This window comes from Rhagoletis pomonella, unplaced genomic scaffold (genome assembly GCF_013731165.1).
Source record: "Rhagoletis pomonella isolate Grant_MI unplaced genomic scaffold, Rhpom_1.0 Rhpom_scaffold_00004, whole genome shotgun sequence".
Taxonomy (NCBI): Eukaryota; Metazoa; Arthropoda; class Insecta; order Diptera; family Tephritidae; genus Rhagoletis; species Rhagoletis pomonella.
This window is the reverse complement of record NW_023458558.1, coordinates 75,437,640-75,459,775: the sequence shown is the minus strand read 5'-3', so window position 1 is coordinate 75,459,775 and position 22,136 is coordinate 75,437,640. Positions and strand designations below refer to the sequence as shown.

Here is a 22,136-nt window from a genome sequence, read left to right as displayed (position 1 = left end):
GGTGACTGTCTGTCCGTCCGTCCGTCCGTCTGTGCACACGATAACTCGAGTAAAAATTGAGATATCTTAACGAAACTTGGTATGGTATGTGCACTTCTTTCGGGCGTAGGACGGGTAAAATGGGTAAAATCGGACAATAACCACGCCTACCTCCCATATAACGGTAATTTTCAGAAATACGAACACTGCGATATTTTAGTAACTACTCAAAATTGATTTTTACAATAATTTTTAGACGAAAAATAAGAATATTGTACATTTTTGGAAAATGGGCGTAGCCACGCCCACTTATGGATACATGTGTATATCTTGGTAACCGCTGCACCAATTTCTTCCAAACTTGGCACAGTTGTTAGTCTTGCTACAGCATACCAAATGGCCGAAAATTTTTAAAATCGGACAATAACCACGCCTACCTCCCATATAAAGGTAATTTGGAGAAATACGAAATCTTCGATAAATCAATAAATATTAAAGCTAATTTACTCAAAATTGATGCTTGCAACAATTCTTTACCAAGAAATACGTTTATGGTAAAATTTTGGAAAACGGGCGTGGCACCGCCCACTTATGATCACATATATATACCTCGGTAACCGTTCTACCAATTTGTACCAAACTCGGTATAGCAAGTAGAAGCAAGACGTTGAAAATTATTGGAATCAGATTCAAATTATGACCACTTTTCATATAACGGCAAATTTCAGAAATGCTTGAAACTTCAATATTTCGAAATTTAAGAACGCTAATTTACTCAAAATTTATACACACCGGCTTACCATGTAGCGGTAGCTTTCGCTAAACAATTTTGGTAAGGTTGAAATCACCATGAGGAGTTCTATCCAGTTACATTTTTCGTTTGTCTAAAGCTACTATTTCGGTATTCTACACCTTTTATAATATTTAACTTCACATTTGACATCAGTAATGAAAACGGAATATCAATTATCTGACACCGAAATTTGACGACAGTCTTTGACACGCACTACGGTATCGACATTTGGTCAGTTTTTAAAATGTAATGAACAGCTGTCAGATGAAGGCAGTTTTTGATGTCAGTGATTTTGACCCAATGAAAATCAGCCTTACCAATAAAATGAATAACGAACCTTCGACCGGCGAGCAAGAAATATTAATGTTTATTAATTTGAATCTTGTATGCATACAAAGTCCATTAAACCCTCCAATAAAAAATTTGGTGATTTTGTACTTTTTCAAATTCAGAACTTGGCAACACTGGGTTTTAACATTAAAAAAATCAAGCAATAACAGTAAAACTCTCTGCTGGGGAGAGCCGAAAACTATACCATAATGAGCGAAATAACAGCGGTATGATTGGTTTATTAATACAGAGATTGTTACTTGTATAAATAGGAAAATCTACAGACTAGAAATCATCATAAAATAATTATATTCTCACCAAGAAGTATCAAACCAAATTTAAAGATGCGCTTCTTTATCGTAAGTACTATTATTTGTAGTAGAAAAACAATAATTGAATATAACAAACTTTTATTTTGTGCAGGTTATGTGCGTAATGGCCACAGCCTCCGCTGATAAATTGGGTTACAATTATCGTCCAGTAGCTCACTCAGACTCTGGGCTCTCCTTTGCCCCTGGTGGATCTTCAGGTAGTTTTGGAGGACTCACCGGATTAAAAGGATCGAGTGGCAATGAAGGACTTAGTGGCTTGGGCAGCAATGACCACCTAGGTGGCTTTAGTGGGCTCAGTGGTTTGGAAGGTGGTCTTGGAGGGTCTGCGGACTTAGGCGGCATTGGTGCTCCAGTAGGTCGTTTTGGAAGCGTGGGCCCTTCGTATTCGTCACCTGCCGAATTCAACAAAGAATACTTCACATATACTGCTCCCGAACAGGAATTTGATAATGCTGATGCTGCTCAACAAGCTGCCAACTCATTAAAACAGAACCTGCGTGTTGTTTTCATCAAAGGACCTGAAAACCAAGGTCTCGAAAATGCAGCCCTCCAATTGGCCAAGCACGCTGCCGAAGACCAAACCGCTATCTATGTTTTGCAAAAACAGAGCGACATCTCGGATTTGGCTAACAAACTCAATGCGATTCAAAGTCAAAGCAGCCACAGGCCCGAGGTGCACTTCGTCAAATACCGCACTCCTGAAGATGCCGCCAACGCCCAGCAAGCCATCCAATCACAATACGACCAATTGGGTGGAAGCTCTCAAGCACATAATAGTGGTGTTGCCCCTGTGCACAACTTTGCTTCACAGGCTCCTGTTCGCTCGCCAGAAGTGCACGCTCCCCGCAACGCTTACTTGCCCTCGTCCATTATTCGTTTTTAAATGAGGCTCATGATAGATGGCCCAGCCAGTATTGATTGTTACCTATTACCTAATTGAAGAACTGAATTATTAAATTAGTTGTATGAATCATATTAACCAAACTGTTATGAACTTTGCTTGTTACTGTTACTGCTAATAAATAATTGGAATATTGTGAAAACTATGAAGATTATACAAAAAGTACCTAGAGTTTTAGAAAATTAATAAATGTATAGAATTTATAATAACAACCATACATCAAGTATAAATAGAGGCCGAACTTGATTGGAGTAGGTTGCATGAGGAAATTTATTAGCAACAAGAGTTTACGGGGTGTGCATAGCTCAGTGGTTAGGGTTGCTGACGTTGCACATCTTTAATGCAGGTTGGATTCCTACTGAAGTCTAGATAAATAAGTCTGATGAGGATATATGGTGATCTGGGAAATAGCAGCTGTAACTTTTACCGCAAAGACATTGTTGCTTTTTTCATTTTTCCTCAAAAACACAAATCTTCGTACAAGTCTCAATAATGCTGTTGAGAGTAAAATAAAATAAGACGCTAGTTTTTTTTAAGTCAGGCTAACCTAACGGAAAGCCAAGGGAGTGCTACACCCCATAGTCGTGCTTCAGCCCTTGGATTGTCCGGACTCTTTATAGGCACCGTGCCTCTATCCAATTAGTGTATGTCTGATATAAGACTGACATCATTGCAATCAAGGAAATCCGATGAACGGGACACGGCTGCATGAAATTTACATCATGCGACATCTTGGTGTGTACTCTAAAAAATCTGTTTAAAAATGCGACTATAAATCGAGTTTATTTATTATCTATTTATTTTTTATATATTTTTTCTATTTATTTTATATATGTTTTTATTTATTATTATTTATTATCATTGTTTATTTTTAGGATTTTTTGGTGAATTTACATGATGAAAATGTATTTTTCTCGTTTACACATTTTCGTGTGTAAAAATCCTTTTTGTTAGCGACTTTACACAATTCTACGCGTGAAATCAAACAGCAGATGTGTATTTTGTAGCTTGTGCACACTTTCGTAGTAAATTTACGCACACCACAGCAACTATATTACACTCTAGAAAGTCCGAAATTTAAACGAACTATTCGTTGAATAATCGAGCATGTCATTTCGCGAATAATAAGGTAGGAAATCAGTAACCTACATTTTAGCTAGGAAATCTACACAAAATTTTTTGTTTAGAATGTGGGATTTCTAGTTGAGCGAAGATTACGAAACCTCGTCTCCAGGTTCACTTCCATCATTGAAAGAACCGCAACGATCCGCATTAAAGTTAAATTCAACCACTTAAGCCTCATTTGTGTCAACACCTCGACTGAGGAGAAGGACGATGAAACTAAATAGTACACAGAAGAAATGATCCAGGTAAGACGCAAGTTTGTAAAAGAAATTGTAAATTAAAATTTTTTGATATAATTTTACTTCGTACAAAATAAAAAAATACAGTATTTGTATTTACGACTTTGAAACGAAACATTCGCAAAATATAAACGATCGTTGTAGAATATTAACATTTTTACTGAGGAGAACAAAAACTAAAATGAAACATTTTAGAATATTGTCCCAAAAAGTAGTAGTGCGACACTATTTTCAACAAGTAAAATAAAACTAGACATTTTTAAAATAAAAACGTTAATTTATTTATAGTCAATTAAGTATGAAAACAAAATTATAATTAAAATGTTTTGCAATAGAATTTAAAATACTAGCTAGCTATCATTAAAAACTTACATATGTTTGCATCAGTGTTGGCAATAATCGATTGATTTTTTAATCAATTAGTTAATTCGATTAAATTCAATCCGATTACAGTTAATCATCATTAATTTTAATCTGATTAAACAGTTAATCGTACCCGCGATTAAAAAAAATAATTTATAATCATTAATCCTTAATTTGATTAAGAACGTTTGGTGGTTAATTAATTTGTGCTGGAATTTTCCTGTGCACCCAAAGCCAGTTAATCGGGTATGGCTAATGCGGGTTTCCTTGTCAATCTAAGCAATTTGGTGTGCATTTTCATTAAGATCTATACCAACAGACGTTTTACAAAACTATGTTTTAATATATAATAATATAATAGATATTTTTTTATGTTATGTGCTTTTTATAAGCGTAAAACACAAAATAATTACTATAACTGGTGTTTGGTTCCAAATTCATACAAACTATACAACTTAATCAGATTTTCTTTTTATTTGGATTAACGATTAATGACTAAAATTAATTAGCAGTAATCGCAGACAGCGATTAACGATTAAAAAAATAATCGTACAGTTGATTACGATTAATTAATTTTAATCGTCAATCGCGATTAACATTTTAATCGTTAAACAGATTAACATTTTGCCAACACTGGCTAAGCTATGTTGCACACCCGAAGGACGAGGGCCTTCATGTGACACCTCATTTTTGAAAATCGGACGAACGATACAGATTTTATGACTTGGTGTTTAATAATTAACGCAACCCTCTGCGGCAGATAAATTTTGAATTCGGTTTTCTAACATGTGGCTAGTCCTTTCATGGAACTAAAGCTATGTTGCACACCCAAAGGACAAGCCCTTTAAATTTACACCTCTTTTTTGAAAATCGAGCGAACGATACAGATTTTATGACTCGGTGCTAAATATTTAACGCAACCATCTCCGAACTCCAGTAAGAAGTTTCACTTCAAAAACACTCATGAAGTGCTTAGGGGCTGTCCATATATTACGTAAGACTTTTAGGGGGGGGGGGGGGGGGGGGGGGGGCGGATCTAGAATTTTCTTACTTTTTCTTATATGACTGGAGGGGGCATCCCGTAGATTCTTACGTAATATTATTTTCCTTGTATTCTTATTCAAAATTGTTCTTTATAAAATACGAAAATTCACCCAATTAAAGTACTAAATTGCATTGAAATTAAAAATATACATTAAATACGGAGGATATTACAATTTTTTACAACTTTTGCTTTAAATTTTCTATTTTTCTAAAAAAACGTTGCTCTTCGGTGTCTATTATAACCGAAAAATGCAGCTCGAACACAAACAGGGGAAAACTCCCTTACGTAATATATGGACAGCACCTAAGCATTCACAAAAAGCTTCACTTGATCTTTTCTGAGCCTCAGCGTCGAAGAGCAAAGAGGATAATTTCACGACGCGGGCGAGAGCTCATGTGTGTCATCACAGAAAATGAAACAGAGGATATTGTTAAGTGGGTGAATCAAGAAGAAATTTCAGTGGACCGTGAAAATGATATACCTTTGAGTGAAAAAGAAGTACGAGATCTCCCTGTGGCTACTCCTCTTTCAGATTGGCTGGCTGGACCGTGGACCAAAGAAACCGACAAAAAAGAATGACTAGTATAACTATGTAATGAAGGTTTTAAGACTGACTTGGCATACATCCTATATTTGTTTGATGGAAATATATAGTATTTTCTAATGTTTAATTGAAAAAACATTTCTAGGGGATTTTTAATCTTACGTAAGATCTGCGGCGGGGATCAATTAAATCTCACAATTTATTACGTGAGGGGAGGGGGGGTTCAAATCAGGCGAAAACTCCCTTACGTAATATATGGCATTGAAAACATGCACTTTGTTAGGACCACCTGTTGCGCTTGCTTGTGCCTTCGGCCGTGCTTAGAGATTATTACTCTTTTTAAGTAGAATTCTCCTTTCTGTATTGCCGGAGAAGAGGGGCTTCCGCATGTCAAAGGTATACAACATTCCTTGTGCATATCACTCCGGCTACGCCATCCACAGTATTTTTGCGCAGAACCCACATCGAAATTTGCAAAAAAGTGCATAGTGCAAACCGAATTTATTAATAAGCTAGTGGTCGGAAATTTGAAACCTTTATTTTAACCCTAGAATACTAACGTTCGCCTGTGAGGCGGAACGAATTCAGTTTCCGCGCGATATTTCAGGAACGCTTTTAACGCCGCTTTGTTAGGTGGCAGTTGCAAATAAATGTATTCTATTTTATATTACTGATGTGATAAAGTAACTAAAATATTTTATAATAATACTACGTTTCTAAATACATATATGTTTTTAAGATGTTTGCTATATAATTTTACACTGTTTAATTCATTACAACATTGATCGATTTCAACATGGCGGCAGCTCAGCGTTGAACTGTGAATACTATCGGCGCAACTATCTCTATTAATCGCAATTTAATTTGTTTACATTTATCAGCTGATCATTTGGCAGCATATTCATCAAGCCTTGGGTTCAACAGTTGTCAACAGTTTCGTAGCAGATGAGCTAAACAGCTACGTCTTATGAACGCCCCCATTGTAAAAATAACTAAACCGGACACAAGCTTCTCGATAAGGGGCAACAAAGATTCTTTTTTGCTCGATTATATAAATCAGTGTATAAAAATATACGTATATGCGAAAGGCAAATTTATCTGTTTAAATGAACACCACTAATATTTCCTACAAACACAAATCGATTTATATTTTTTATCTCGCCGCCGACACAGAATTCGTTTTTAGGCATGCTATAGTTACGAATTTCGAGACTTATGGTTACATGTTTATATCTTGGTAACCGCTGCACCAATTTCTTCTAAAGTTGGCACAGTTATTGGTACCGATACAGCATACCAAATGCCCGAAAATTTTTAAAATCGGACAATAACCACGCCCACATCTCATATAACGGTAATTTAGAGAAATACGAAATATTCGATAAATCAGTAAATATTAAAGCTAATTTATTCAAAATTGATGGTTACAACAATTCTTAACAAAGAAATATGTTTGTGATAAAATTTTGGAAAATGAGCGTGGCACCGCCCACTTATGATCACATATATGTATCTCGGTAACCGTTCTACCAATTTGAACCAAACTCGGTATGGTTATTGTGCTTGCCACATAAAAGCAAACCGTTGAAAATTGTTGAAATCGGACTAAAATTACGGCCGCTTTTCATATAACGGTAAATTTCAGAAATGCTTGAAATTTCAATATTTCGAAATTTAAGGACGCTAATTTACTTGAAATTTATACACAACGGCGGTAGCTTTCGGAAATGTGGAAAACATATATTTAATACTTGCGCCGGGTATTTAATGTTCGGCTCCGCCCGAACTTAGACTTTCTTAGTTGTTTAATATAGGCTTATTTTGAAACTTTTCGAAAAAATCATGCGACTTTTGCCCCTTTTCATTGACTTAAAATTCTATATACACATTTTGACAATTCCTTCATAAATTATATTTTTCTTACGCGTTAAAAATGCTTTTAGTATTTACTTTTCAAACGAACTTACAAATCACACCTCTGGCGAGATTCTGACTGATTTCAACCTTTTTATTATGTCAAACATTTTCCGAATAAATGCCCAGAAGTAGCATGAATTAATGCACCGTTTTTGTAACTTAGAATTTCCCCCAATTTATTTGTGTTAAATTTATTATTTATTTAATGATGTAAGTACTTTTTTTAAATGATGATATCAATTAACAATTTATTAAAAATAATGGGGCATAGTCATAGATGAAATAAAGTCTACTCTAACCAGCTTTTCCCTTGAAAAAGAGCTAAAACTAACGTTAGAGGCGATTTTATTTCGACTATGAATATGCCCTAATAAGTTTCGAAAGATAAAATAATGAAAATCTTTACATACATGGTATAAAACATTTAAATGACTTGAAGACACTTTTTTTCAGCTGTGACAATTTTTTTGCGACTTTCAAAAAATTTTCAGCGGTAACACTGTAGCGGGAAATGCAAAAATTGTGAGCAATAAATCATGATTTTAGCTTTAATTGATTATTCGTGTTTACTGGAGTTAGCGAACAGTGAGCGTATACACTAACACAAAACAAATGAACAGATGCCCTAAAGTGTTCTTACACATTGGCTGATAATATGGCAGTACGGTTTGGTAGCACTGACAAATGAATGTATACACAAACATATATTCTGCCATTGCTTCTTTTAACTTGCTTCAAACAAATTTCCCATACGCTAAATATTTGTTTAAGTGAATATTATTTCGTTAAAATATACTTTTACCCATTAAGTGAGCTCATTTTTATAATTTCGTCTTCCTCGTGCTAGTAGTATAAAATTAGTGCTGCCAACTCCAACAAGAATGATCCAGACCGTTTCCGTGAGAAATGATCGTGATACTGAGCTGGATAACCCAAATAAACACAGCTATTGTGTAAGAACTAGTGATCGGACTTAAAAAAATATTCTGTGTGGTAGAATCTGGAAAAAATGTGGTAGATCTCATTATTTTATTATAATAAAGTGCAGGATTCAAGTTGAGCTAAAAATTGCTTTGAGTTTTGGCACTTTTTTCCCTTGACAGTGTAGAGCAGTTTTTTCCATATCAAGATATTTTTCGAACATATTTTAAGAGATATGTGCAACCTTGCGGAGGGCTGCCAGCTTTTCTTTTTATCACATCACGATGTAGCGAGCAAATGTGGCACGTTCCAGAAACCGCTACTTGTGATTTACCGATTTTGTCAATTCTCAAACAGCAACAAGTAAACAACGCCTCAAAAATATTAGATGCACTTAAATTTTTTAAGCATTTTTAAGTTTTTTAGCATTTTCGCCAGAAACTCTTTTTATAAATCATATATTTTGCTATTTAACACAATAAAACCCTGTTTCCTGTCGTAAAATTGATTACTGAGAAAATTTACTATTTTACTGTTTATTTTATCCTCCCATTCGGGTTTGTTTACTTTTACCTGAGCAATTTCATCGCCGCCGAGATTGCGGAATGTTGTTGTATTATATCATTCTTGTTATCATATATTGGTAGTGTTGGACAATTTTTGCTCTTAAAATTAAGAAGATTTTGTTGAGCAAAAATAAAACTACTCAAAAACGCGAATATTTGGTGGATTTCTGACCTTGAGTGGTAGATGCTCAAAAAGGTGGCAGACCAGTTGTAAGAAATAAGCAATACGGTAGCGGCGCTGCTTGCAGCGCTTTTTTACATGGCTTATAGGCCTTATAAAAAGGTTACTATACTCCATGTGATGCCTTATTATAAGGGATTATATAAGTCTTATTTTATATGACCTACATATAAGACTTAGTTAAAACAGTGTCTCTCAGGGAGAGAGAGAAAGAACCTTATAAACTGACGGCATCAACACAGCGAGTTGAGTTGATTCAAACTCAACATTTGAAAGCACATTTACATACATGGCTGTAGCTGAGTGTGCAAAGATTCTTGATATAATTGGTTGCTACCAAAGCTGTGTGGGTTCAATCCCATTCTTAAGGTTAGTATTCTGTTCACAGTAAGAAAATTATTTGCAACAGCAATGCAGTTCCAAACAGAGCAAACAGTAGCAAATATGAGAGAGTATGGTTTTTACTGAATAAGAAAATTAATATGACAACAATAAGGAATCAGTTTTACTTAGTTCAAAAATTTCGTTAGCTTTCTAGCAAAAAAAGGGAACTTAGTACCAAAACAGAAGCTAGAAATTGAACATAAGCTAGGCACACCCGCCAAACATAGCTGCATATACTATGTTAGTGTATGTCCGAGCTTCTCCTCCGATTCGTGGCGTACGCCTTGATGTTGTCACACAATAGAGGAGGGACCTACAGTTTGACGCCAACTCCAAACGGCGATTGAATTTTTTTGAGAAGAAAGATGGAATAAATATGTACACTCGGAGGTTTTACTACTGCCTGCCGAGGAAACCGTATGATCATATAAAATAAGCTTTATATAAGGCGCAAATTTTTTGGAGGATTGCCTGCTTCTTCCCGCTTAACGCAGCTTTGTACATTTGGCACACAGCGAACATACACACAAACAGCCTTTTTTTGAAAAAGTAAGAAAGTTTGTTTCATAAATTTATGTTATATTAGAAAATAACTAACTATTTTTTTTAATGCAGAACATAAGTAATCATTTCAAAGTTTAACTAGAAAGAAGAAATATTTCAATCGATTTATTCGTTTTTGATTTATAGCAGTTTTAAAAACATGATTTTTTACTACATTTTGACATATTGACACGCCCTTTTTATAGGTTCCTTCAAATACTGTTGAATTATTCCCAGATAGCTAAGCTTTTGCAGAGAAAAAAGATGCCGCCTACAGGGCCACGCTGCGATCGGGCGCAACGCGCGCTATGTGGGACCGCTATAGGGATCTGAAGAGGGAAGCGAGACGTATTTGCCGCTGATGTCCAGAGCGTACTTAAATTATGGAGGGAACACTTTTCCGCCCTACTAAATGGTAGCAGCACGGAAAGTTGTGGAGAAGAAGAACCCGAGCCCGCAGTCGATGATGACGGAGTCGACGTTCCACCGCCTGACTATGACGAGGTACGTATAGCAATAACGCGGCTGAAAAACAACAAAGCCGCTGGAGCTGACAGCCTGCCAGTTGAGCTATTCAAGTACGGCGGCGAGGAGTTGATAAGGTGCATGCATCAACTCTTGTGCAGAATATGGTCAGATGAACGCATGCCCGACGACTGGAATTTAAGTGTGCTCTGCCCAATCCACAAGAAAGGTGACCCCGCCATTCGCGCCAACTACCGCGGGATCAGCCTTCTAAGCATAGGTTACAAGGTCTTATCGAGCGTATTGTGTGAAAGACTGAAGCCCACCGTCAATGAACTGATTGGGCCTTATCAGTGTGGCTTTAGACCTGGCAAATCCACCATAGACCAAGTATTCACAATACGCCAAATCTTGGAAAAGACCCGCGAGAAAAGATCGACACTCACCACCTATTTGTCTACTTTAAAGCCGCTTTTGACAGCACTAAAAGGAGTTGCCTATACGCCGCTATGTCTGAATTTGGCATCCCCTCAAAACTCATACGACTGTGTAAAATGACGTTGAGCAATACCACCAGCTCCGTCAGAATTGGAAAAGACCTCTCCGAGCCGTTCGCCACAAAACGGGGTTTCAGACATGGCGACTCCCTTTCATGTGACTTCTTTAATCTGATGTTGGAGAAGATAATAAGAGCTGCAGAACTGAACCGCTCAGGAACAATTTACTACAAGAGCGTGCAATTGCTGGCTTATGCCGATGACATCGACATCATCGGTAACAAAAACCGCGAAGTCTGTTCTGCCTTTTCCAAGTTGGATAGGGAAGCAAAGCGCATGGGTCTGGTGGTAAAGGATGACAAGACGAAGTATCTCCTGTCATCAAACAAACAGTCAGAACATTCGCGCCTTGGCACCCACGTCACTGTTGACAGTTACAATTTCGAGAAAGTAGAGAATTTCGTTTACTTGGGAACCAGCATTAACACCGATAATAATGTCAGCATTGAAATCCAACGTAGAATCACTCTTACCAACAAGTGCTACTTTGGACTGAGTAGGCAATTCAGGAGTAAAGTCCTCTCTCGACGTACGAAAACCACACTCTATAAGTCACTCATCATGCCCGTGCTGGTATATGGCGCAGAAGCATGGACAATGACAACATCCGATGAGGCGGCTCTTGGGGTGTTTGAGAGAAAGATTTTGCGGAAGATTTACGGTCCTTTACGCGTTAGCGACGGCGAGTACCGCAGACGATGGAACGATGAGCTGTATGAGCTTTACAACGATATGGACATAGTGCAGCGAATTAAAATACAGCGGCTCCGCTGGCTTGGTCATGTCGTTCGAATGGACACCGACGCTCCAGCTCTGAAAGTATTCAACTCGGAACCCGCTGGTGGTAGCAGAGGAAGAGGGAGGCCCCCACTGCGATGGAAAGATCAGGTGGAGAAGGACTTGGCTTCACTTGGCGTTTCCAATTGGCGTCAGTTGGCACAGAGGAGAAACGACTGGCGTGCCAACCAAACAACCATTTTCAACTCGGAGCAGTCTGTGCGAAGTTATTACATTACATACATACATACTTTGGGACTTTATTTTATAAGATGTATAGATATTTCAACATCTGTATTTCATTTATTAAATGTTGTAACTTATTTATAAGTATATATCAATATATTTTTGGCAATGTATGTATCAAACGACTTGTTGTGATTTAATAAAACTAAAATGTGCATATCATATTTGAAAACGCATATTTTTAAAATGAAGAAGAAACATTGTAGGATTTAGTTTCAACATGCGCATATTCAATTATCAAACAATGTTTTTTAAAATCGATTTGAAAATGTGCGTATCAAAAACAAAAACATGGATTTTGGAAATGGCACTGAAAGATTTCGTTCTCAAAATTTAAATAAATATTACAAGTGCAAAACCCTTTTTCAAACGCTTTTAAAAGTAAAACTTTCCATACAAATTTGAAAACGAAGATTTCTGTGTAGTCCTACGATCGCTTAATGGAAGCATATGAGCACTGCCCTGGCCACGATGTTAAAATCGTTCTGGGCAACTCATGACAACACCTCCGACAGTGGCGGAGTTACGGTGTGGTTTTCAGGTTCAACAATACTCAATATTGTGTTCACGTGTTCGAAAGCGTTTTGATTGATCGTCCAGAAAAATCCAAATAAGTAAGAAATATCGCACAAATATATTGTACCTAGTTCAATGTCAAAATTACGTTTACTTTTCATTTGGTTGGTTGGTAGGCAAAGTAAAATTTTGGTCGGATAGTTAAATTAAGTTTTTAAATTGTAAATTATAAAAATATATATTTCAAACATCATCTTGCATATAAATATTTGTCAATTGTAACTCTTAAACATTTGCCAATCCTGCCTTTAAATATAAGAAACCTAATTGGGTTGTGCACTGATGGAGCCAATGTTATGGCTGGAGACTTGGGCGGGCTGAAAACATTACTGAGTGCAGAAGACGATTTATTTTATACTAGAGTGCCAATTACTGTCGAATTTCGACAGTTCGTTCTAGTTTTAGAAGCCTTGGAGAGGTTTTCTAACTTAACACGTAGAAAAACTTATACGGTACAAATTAACTAACCGGAAAATCTTTTGCTAAAACGTAACTAAATTGTTTTTTATCTGAGAAGGTCTTTGGAGGACTTCGGCAGGACTTGGAATTGACCCGATACATTCAAGTTTTTCAATTTCAATGATTTGATACATATCGATAGTTCGATGAATTTCAGGAACACTAAAATTCGATAACTCCACAAAATTCGTTAACTCGATCAATTTCGATAACTGTGAAATCGGATGGCTCGATAAATTTCGATAACTCAAAAATGTAAAAACTTTGGATACCTTTCTAAATTTTTACATTTGACATCTCCACATTTTTCAAAAACTATCTAAACATTTTGAGAACTCGTTACACTCTGTTAAGATGATTAAATTCGATAAGCAGTGATAAATCGACAAGCTTATATAACCTTGAAATTTCGATAAATCGATATATTTTGAAAATTCCATAAACTTCGCTTCGTTGAGCCAACCAATTTCAGTAGATCAATAATTATCGATAACTCTGTAAGTTGAAAAGAACTCCATGCATTACGACACCTCGATAAATTTCGTTAAGTCTATAAATAAGTCTGATAATTCAATAAATATCGATAAATTGATACATTTCTTTAACTTAACAAATTTCGTTAATCCCACACGTTTTTATAGCTCGATAACTATCCGTAAATTTAGACAACTAAGTTTCTTTGTCTATAAATTTCGACAACTCAGTAAACATTGATCAGTTTGAATAATTCGATACGTTGCGATAACTTAATAAGCATGGATAAATTTCGATAATTATAAGCTTCGACGATTCGATAAATTTCAGTAACCTGTATGGCCGATTTTATTTTGATTCCTATCGGAAAATTTCAACTCTGTTAACCTAATTCTTATGTATTTTTCATTGTCTCCATTTTCGCCTTTATCTTAATTTCCGTCTTTATCTTCACTTTAGCCTTTTTTTGTCTTCATCGTTATCACTTGTTTCTTCATCTTCATATTTATCTTTATTTTAAAGTTTAATTTCAAATACAAAGTAAAACAAAATGCGAAACAGTTGAGTTGAACAGGTGGCAAAAACAACCATACACAAATATGGAATATGGACGATTTTCAACCAATTTAGAAACTGTAAAAACTCTCCTCATCTACAGAAAATTACCTTTACAACGGTGTTTTTGATTTTGAAATCGGTAACTTTACCTTGGTCGTCATATTTGTTTTTATCTTTCACATCTTTGCTTATATCCTTTTCTTTTTCTATTCACGTAGATGAGATGAGGTGCGATGACGTGATAAGATGTGACGTGATTTTATGTGATGTAATAGGATGTCATGTCATGTGTTGTCATATCCTCTGATGTCATGTCATGCGATGTCATATCATGTGATGCCAAGTCATGTGATGTCATGCCATATAATGTGATGTCATATCATATAATGTCATGTCACGTGATATCGTGTGATGTGATATCATATTATGTGATGTAATATCATGTGATGTCTCTTCATATTAGTGATAAAATGTAATGTGATGTCATGTAATGTGATTACATTCCATGTTACGATTAGTATATCGATAATCCTGTTGATAACTGTGTCGATAAAAATACCGATAACAATATCCATAAACATAAGGAAAAATACAACAATTGTAAAATCGATTAATTCATCGATAAATATAACAATCATCAGCATCGATTATTGTACATATCGTTAACAATATAAATGACTAAATCGATAACAAAATCAATTGTTTAATCTATTATTATACCGATAACAATATCCGTTATTGTATCGATAACAATATCGATTATTATATCGATTACAATAGCGGTTATTTATTCAATAACAGTATCGATAACAATATCGATTATTTTATCGATAGCAATATCGATTATTATATTGATAAAAATATCGAGTTTTATATCGCTAAGAGTATCGATCTTCATCCTCATCCTTTTCTTCATATTTATCTTTATTTTTGCATATTCCTCTCCACCTTTACCTTAAAGTCTTTAAATTTACTTTGATCTTCGTTTTTGCCAGTACCTCTAGGGATCTTTGTTTTTGTTTTTATGCTCAAACGGCTAAACCGCTGAGAACCATTTCCATGTGCATTATTCCCCTTGAATTTGAGAATTTACACCCAACCAACGAATCGCCGCTAAAGAAGTTTCACTTCAAAAATACAATACATTTGCTTACCCTTTCAGTTAACCTAACTCTTATGTATTTCTCACTGTCTCCATTTTCGTCTTTGTGTTCACTTTTGCCTTCTCTTTCTTGCCTTCATCGTTATCATTTATATCGGCATTTTAATATTTATCTTTATTTCAAAGCTTAATCTCAAATGCGAAGTGAAACAACATGCGAAACATGTCAAATTGAACATGTTGCAGCAACGTCTATACACAAATACGGAAATGTTTAAACGACGGTTTTGGCCGTAATTTTCAACCAATTTTGAAACCATAAAAACTCTGCTCATCTACGAAAAAATGCCTTTCCAATGATGTAGAATGGTAGAATCGCCAAACGAACGGAGACAAAATTTATGTTAGCGTATTAATATATAGATAAATTGCACATGCCACTCACTTCACTTTTGCTTGAGCTACGCTTGAAAAAAAAATTTCCGAAAAGCATTGAGAGACTGTGCCGTTTGTTGCGGTTGTTGGTTTCTTTTCCCACAGTCCAAAGAGGATACATGAACTGAAGGAATTTCAGGACTATCCCACAAAATCTTAGGCATATCTCAAACACGATGGCTTTCACTAGAAAGCGTTGTGTTAAGAATTGTTGTGCAATGGGATAGTTTGAAACTCTATTTTATTTCATGCTTTTACGAAGTAAACGGTATGCGATCTGCAGACCTGGCCGAAGTAATGTGTTGCAAAACCAAATGCTATTTTTATTTCTATCGTATATTTTTCCTACAATTAACAATCTTAACCAAAAGTTCCAACCTGAAAGCTTTCGTTTGCTATACTTATATGCAACAATCAAAGCACATTATCTATTATTATTATTATTGTATGCCTTCAAAATGCTTTTTTGTAATTGAAATATATTTGGTAGGTTGTAAACGATTTTGGTCGGATTTGAGAAGAAAATTGGTAGGGAAAAAAATTGTTAGTGGCAACGATGCCTCCGATGCAAAGTTATTCTCAGACATTATGCAATAATACAAGGTGTTATCGGTTGGCAACTTCTCGCTCTAATTTCGCCATATTGACTGCCTTAGGTGAAACAGTGTTACTTCTTTAACTATTCTTTGCCTATTAATATAATTGATTTTTTTTCTCAGTATACATATTTTGTTTTCTTAAAAAGGTATTTTATCTTATTTTATTTCATTTCATTGCGCATACATTATAAAAAAGCACATTTTGTTTAGGAGAAAATGTGAAGTTTTATATTTTTCCCTCTTATGGGGATTAGTTTCTTCCCGTTTTTCTTCTCATTCTACTGAGCTAAGGCAGTGTCACATCGAGCTGTCACAACTGATACCACCTTGTATCATGATTCTCAGACACTTTCATATAATTCATAAAGTTGCTAGCACTTATCGAAGTTGTACTAATTTTTGGGAAACAAAGCACAGAAGTTTTCAAAAACAGGGGTCGAACTGTGACAGACGCGAACGAGTCGGCAATCGTACGAACACAATCTACGTGAGTCGTCAGTCGTCTGCACAAATTGAGATTATGACATACGAAAGCAAAGGTATCGTAATTTTTTTTTGAAGTCACGGTAGATTTGAAAATCACATTAGTGTTCCAATTGCATTTTTCCGTTACAATAGAAACCTAAGTGCATTTTTTTTAGAAAAATTGAAAAATTAAAAGTTGTACAAAATTTTTAATATTGTCTGCATTTAATGTATATTTTTCATTTAAATGTGATTATGTAATTTTAGTGCTTTAATAGAGTCTATCGGCAACAATTGAACATGAAATTCGTATTTTGACGTTTAAGCGGTCAATTTTCTTTGGCCAGTTGTTCCGTCCACATTTTTAAAGCAGAATAAAAATACAAAAATGTAAAAACGATAAATGGAAACATCAGTAGATACCCCTAAATTTCGCTGATCATGCATACATATATAGATGTCTGCCCCGCTCACTTCCCTACAACCTGGACACACCTGATTTTTCACGCAGCGTGAACACGTCGTATCTGGCCGTTTTCGTTATATTGCAGACAAAAGCAGTTCATATTGCATAATGCATTTTTATATGCACTTAAATGCACGAAGAATTTCGCCAGAGCAGTCAATCACCTTAAAGAGCTTAAGCAATTTCTGAAATTTTAAAATTTTTTTCATCACTGCCGATGAATTATCAGACTTTCATCAACTTTAATTTTATTCTTTCCTGGGCACCTCACTTCCGCGGCCTAATATTTGAGGAGCTGAGCAACGTCGCTGCTGAAATGGAAGCAATACTCACCTCTTGTCCACTTTCGCCCCTGTCGTCGGACCCAAACGATTTCGAAGCTCTTACTGCTGGACACTTTTTGGTTGATGATTCATTACGTGGCCTACCTAAGCGTTCTCTGGAACATAAAAATGTTTAAAGATTTTTTTTAAAAAAAGCGAGTCATTTAAAACCTGTGAAGGGAAACCAATAAATATATAAAAAAAAAATATTGTGTTCCAATACTGTATTTGAAAAGATATAGTATACATTTGATTTTGACGAAAGGATTGCGTGCATTTTATGAAACTTACGTTTTATGTCAAGTCCTATATTTGCACATTACACGTTTTTGTTCTAAAAATGTATTTTTTAGATTTTGAATGCTTAATATTTATTTTTTTGAAACGTAACTTTTTTGACTCGAACTCGTGATCTTTTGAACGGCACGCCTATGTTCTGCTCACTCGGCCATTGTGACTGTTGGAGCGACCCGAGCTAAATGACATACAAGTGCTTTCTCTCAAAATAGCTTTTCACCACGAGTGGTGAATGAAAGAGTTTTTTCTAAGACTATTGTTATAGAATAACAAAAGTCTTTCGAACTATATTCCCATCTGTCTTTCATTTTTCTTACGAAAGATTATTTCGCTGAAAGCCACAATACTAGAAACGCTTGGTAAGGATTTCCAACCTATGGCCGAAGGAACAAATTTGTCGATTGTGCGTCGTTTTAAGAACATGGTACTTAAGGCGGGTTCACCGTTCGTGTCCGGACAACTTTTTATTTGCTCTTAAACATTTTTGCGGAGAGGGTGCTGAAGTACGGTCCACCACAAACAACAGATGATATTGTTGCCTACATACGATTTTGAGGACAAATAACACATGCAATTCGCTGCAAACGCATATAAGGGAGAACGCGGCAACCCGAATCGTCAAGTAGTTCGGACAGAAAATCAAAATCAATTTGATTCGAACAAAGAGTGTTCAGCACATTTCTGTCGCCCTCTCAGTGAGACAAATTGGGAAAGGAACGCGTAAAATTACCAACACGACACGAATGGTGAATCCGCCTTTACTGTTTTATGGCTAATTGCATATTTTGCATTTGGAAATAGCTCAGGACACAAAACAACTGATGGCATCTGATCATTCAGTTTACACTGTCGCATAATTTCCCGGAGAGGGGATGTCATTTGACCACTGAGATCACCCAACTTGGCACTATCGTACTTTTTTGTGAGACTATTCTAAACAAAATTAACGTAAATTTTTAGCGATCTAAAACTTGTACTTTATTCTACTAGAATTCAATGGGCCCGAATCTTTGTAGGAAATCTAGAAATTTTAACAAAGGTTTTTGATTTTTTTAATATTGAAAAAAATTTGAACGTTGATTTACACGGGTTCTGTTAAAGAAATAACTATATGTTTATAAAAAATAACCTAAATTAAATAAAAAAAAATGATATGTTAAAACTAGTTAAAATATGGTTCGGCAATAATTTTTCGACCACTGTATGTCAATAAGTGGCCGAAAATATCTCAAAAATTCAACGCTTGAAGTAAGTCCTGAAAGTTTTCAACTCACACATAGACAAAGTGAAGTCTCCCACTGAATGCCGTTGCCCTTTGAACGAGAAAACACATACATATTTACATAGAATTGAACTCGTATATTTGATTGCCGGGTGGAAAATTGATGGTAATTGTAAAGCTGACAAACTGGCAGGGGAGATATAGCATCAGCCACTTCAAAGCAGTTTGTTATAGATCACCCCAGTCTATTAACCAAAAATGCTTGAACATCTTTTCGCCTTGCGAAAATTTCAGGATTACCAGGTATTTATATAAAAGGAAACGCTTATGGGCCACTTCCTAATGTGGAATCAGAACCTTTATTGACCTATGTGACATGTAGGACCGAATCGAGTTACCAAATTAAAAACTAAATTACCAAATTCCCAAATTTGATAAATAAAGAAAAAATTACCAATTTTGGTTAAAAATCCAAAGCGGCAACGCTGGCCCAGAATTTTTCTGTTAAGCAGTGTTTGCATTATTCAACTTTGCGTTCAACAATTGCGTTCAACTCAACGCAGGGTTGCACGAAAAAAAAGTTTAATGGCTAAATGTTGGCTGGCGACCAACTTTGTTGAAAGCGATTAGTTGAAAGGCCATTCAACCAAAAGTTGAATGCAAAGTTGAACAATGCAAACACCTTTTTATGGCGAATATTTTGATATTTTTTCATATTTTGATATTTTTAGCCATTCAACTTTTTTTTCGTGCAACCCTGCGCTGAGTTGAACGCAAATGTTGAACGCAAAGTTGAACAATGCAAACACACTTTTAGCTTCATTTATCATAAATTCAATTAACGCACATGGCTTGGATGCATTTATCCGTTGATGCACACTCTGCAAGCATCAACACAAAATGAGACAGTTGTTGTTGTTTCCACAAACGACGAACATGTGCGCCAACCGCTCGCTGAATTATTATTACTAGAGTGCCAGTTACTGTCGAAATTCGACAGTTTTTCTAGTTTTAGAAGCCTTGGAGAGGTTGTCTAACTTAACACGTAGCGATACTTATACGGTACAAATTAACTAACCGGAAAATCTTCTGCTAACACGTAACTAATTTTCTTGTTTATCTGAGAAGGTCATTGGAGGACTTCGGCAGGACTTGGAATTGACTCGATAGATTCAAGTTTATCGATAAATTTCAATGATTTGATACATATCGATAGTTCGATGAATTTCAAGAACACTAAAATTCGATAACTCAACAAAATTCGTTAACTCGACCAATTTCGATAGCTGTGAAATTCGATGGCTCGATAAATTTCGATAACTCAAAAATGTAAAAACTTTGGATACCTTTATAAATTTTTACTTTTAACATCTCCACATTTCTCGAAAACTATCTAAACATTTTGATAACTCGTTACACTCTGTTAAGACGATTAATTTCGATAAGCAGTGATAAATCGATAAGCTTATATAACGTTGAAATTTCCATAAATCGATATATTTTGAAAATTCCATAAACTTTGCTTTGTTGAACCAATCAATTTCAGTAGATCAATAATTATAATTATGCATTAGGACACCTCGATATATTTCGTTAAGTCTATAAATAATGATAGTTCAATAAATATCGATAACTTGATACATTTCATTAACTTGACAAATTTCGTTAATCCCACGCGTTTTTATAGCTCGATAACTATCCGTAAATTTGGACAACTAAGTTTCTGTGTCTATCAATTTCGACAACTCAGTAAATATTGATCAGTTTGAATAATTCGATACGTTGCGATAACTTAATAAGCATGGATAAATTTCGATAATTATAAAGTTCGATGATTCGATAGATTTCAGTAACCTTTATGGCTGATTTTATTTCGATTCCTATCTTTTAACCTAATTCTTATGTATTTCTCATTGTCTCCATTTTCGCCTTTATCTCAATTTTCGTCTTTATCTTCACTTTTGTCTTTTTTTTTGTCTTCAACGTTATCACTTGTTTCTTCATCTTCATATTTATCTTTATTTCAAAGTTTAATTTCAAATACGAAGTAAAACCAAATGCGAAACGCTTGAACTGAACAGGTTGCAAAAACAATCGTTAACATATATGGAAATATTTAAACGACGATTTTCAACCAATTTCGAAACTATAAAAACTCTCCTCATCTACAGAAAATTACTTTCCAACGGTGTTTCTGGTTTTAAAATCGGCAACTTTACCTTGGTCTTCATCTTTGTTTTTATCTTTCACATCTTTGCTTATATCCTTTTCTTTTTCTCTTCTTTTTCCTTTATTTTTTCTTATGTGATGTGATAGGATGTCATGTCATGTGTTGTCATATCCTCTGATGTTATGTCATACGATGTCATATCATGTGATGTCGTCATGTGATGTCATGCCATATAATGTGATGTCATATCATATAATGTCATGTCACATGATATCGTGTGATGTGATATCATATTATGTGATGCAAAATCATGTGATGCATCTTTATATCATGTGATAAAATGTGATGTGATCACATTCCATGTTCCGATTAGTGTATCGATAACCCTGTTGATAACTGTGTTGATAAAAATACCGATAACAATATCCATACACATATAGAAAAATACAACGATTGTAAAATCGATTAATTCAGCGATAAATAAAACAATCATCAGTATCAGTATCATAACAATATCAATACAAAATCAATTATTTAATCGATTATTATACCGATAACAATATCGATTATTATATTCATTATTATATCGATTACAATAGCGGTTATTTAATCAATAACAGTATCGATAACAATATCGATTATTTTATCGATAGCAATATCGATTATTATATCGATAAAAATATCGAGTTTTATATCGATAACAGTATCGAGTTTTATATCGATAACAATATCGATCTTCATCCTCGTCCTTTTCTTCATATTTATCTTTATTTCTGCATATT

The 22,136-nt window shown here is 35.1% G+C and overlaps 1 protein-coding gene and 1 long non-coding RNA gene across 2 annotated transcripts in view; both read left to right on the top strand.

Annotated features, from left to right (window-relative positions):
* The window catches only part of LOC118738577, a 20,318-nt gene extending 17,873 nt beyond the window's left edge, over nt 1–2,445 (top strand). Inside the window, exons 5-6 of the mRNA XM_036469516.1 lie at nt 1,225–1,461; nt 1,526–2,445. Of these exons, the coding sequence (XP_036325409.1) occupies nt 1,447–1,461; nt 1,526–2,317 (807 nt within the window). The 5' untranslated portion in view covers nt 1,225–1,446 and the 3' untranslated portion in view covers nt 2,318–2,445. The remainder of the gene's footprint in view (nt 1–1,224; nt 1,462–1,525) is intronic.
* A 991-nt stretch (nt 2,446–3,436) lies between these two features.
* Nucleotides 3,437–10,461, top strand: LOC118738576. The gene is made up of 3 exons (XR_004992898.1): nt 3,437–3,464; nt 3,523–3,705; nt 10,370–10,461. It is a non-coding gene; the product is annotated as an uncharacterized LOC118738576 (long non-coding RNA).
* Nucleotides 10,462–22,136: the final 11,675 nt, after the last annotated feature.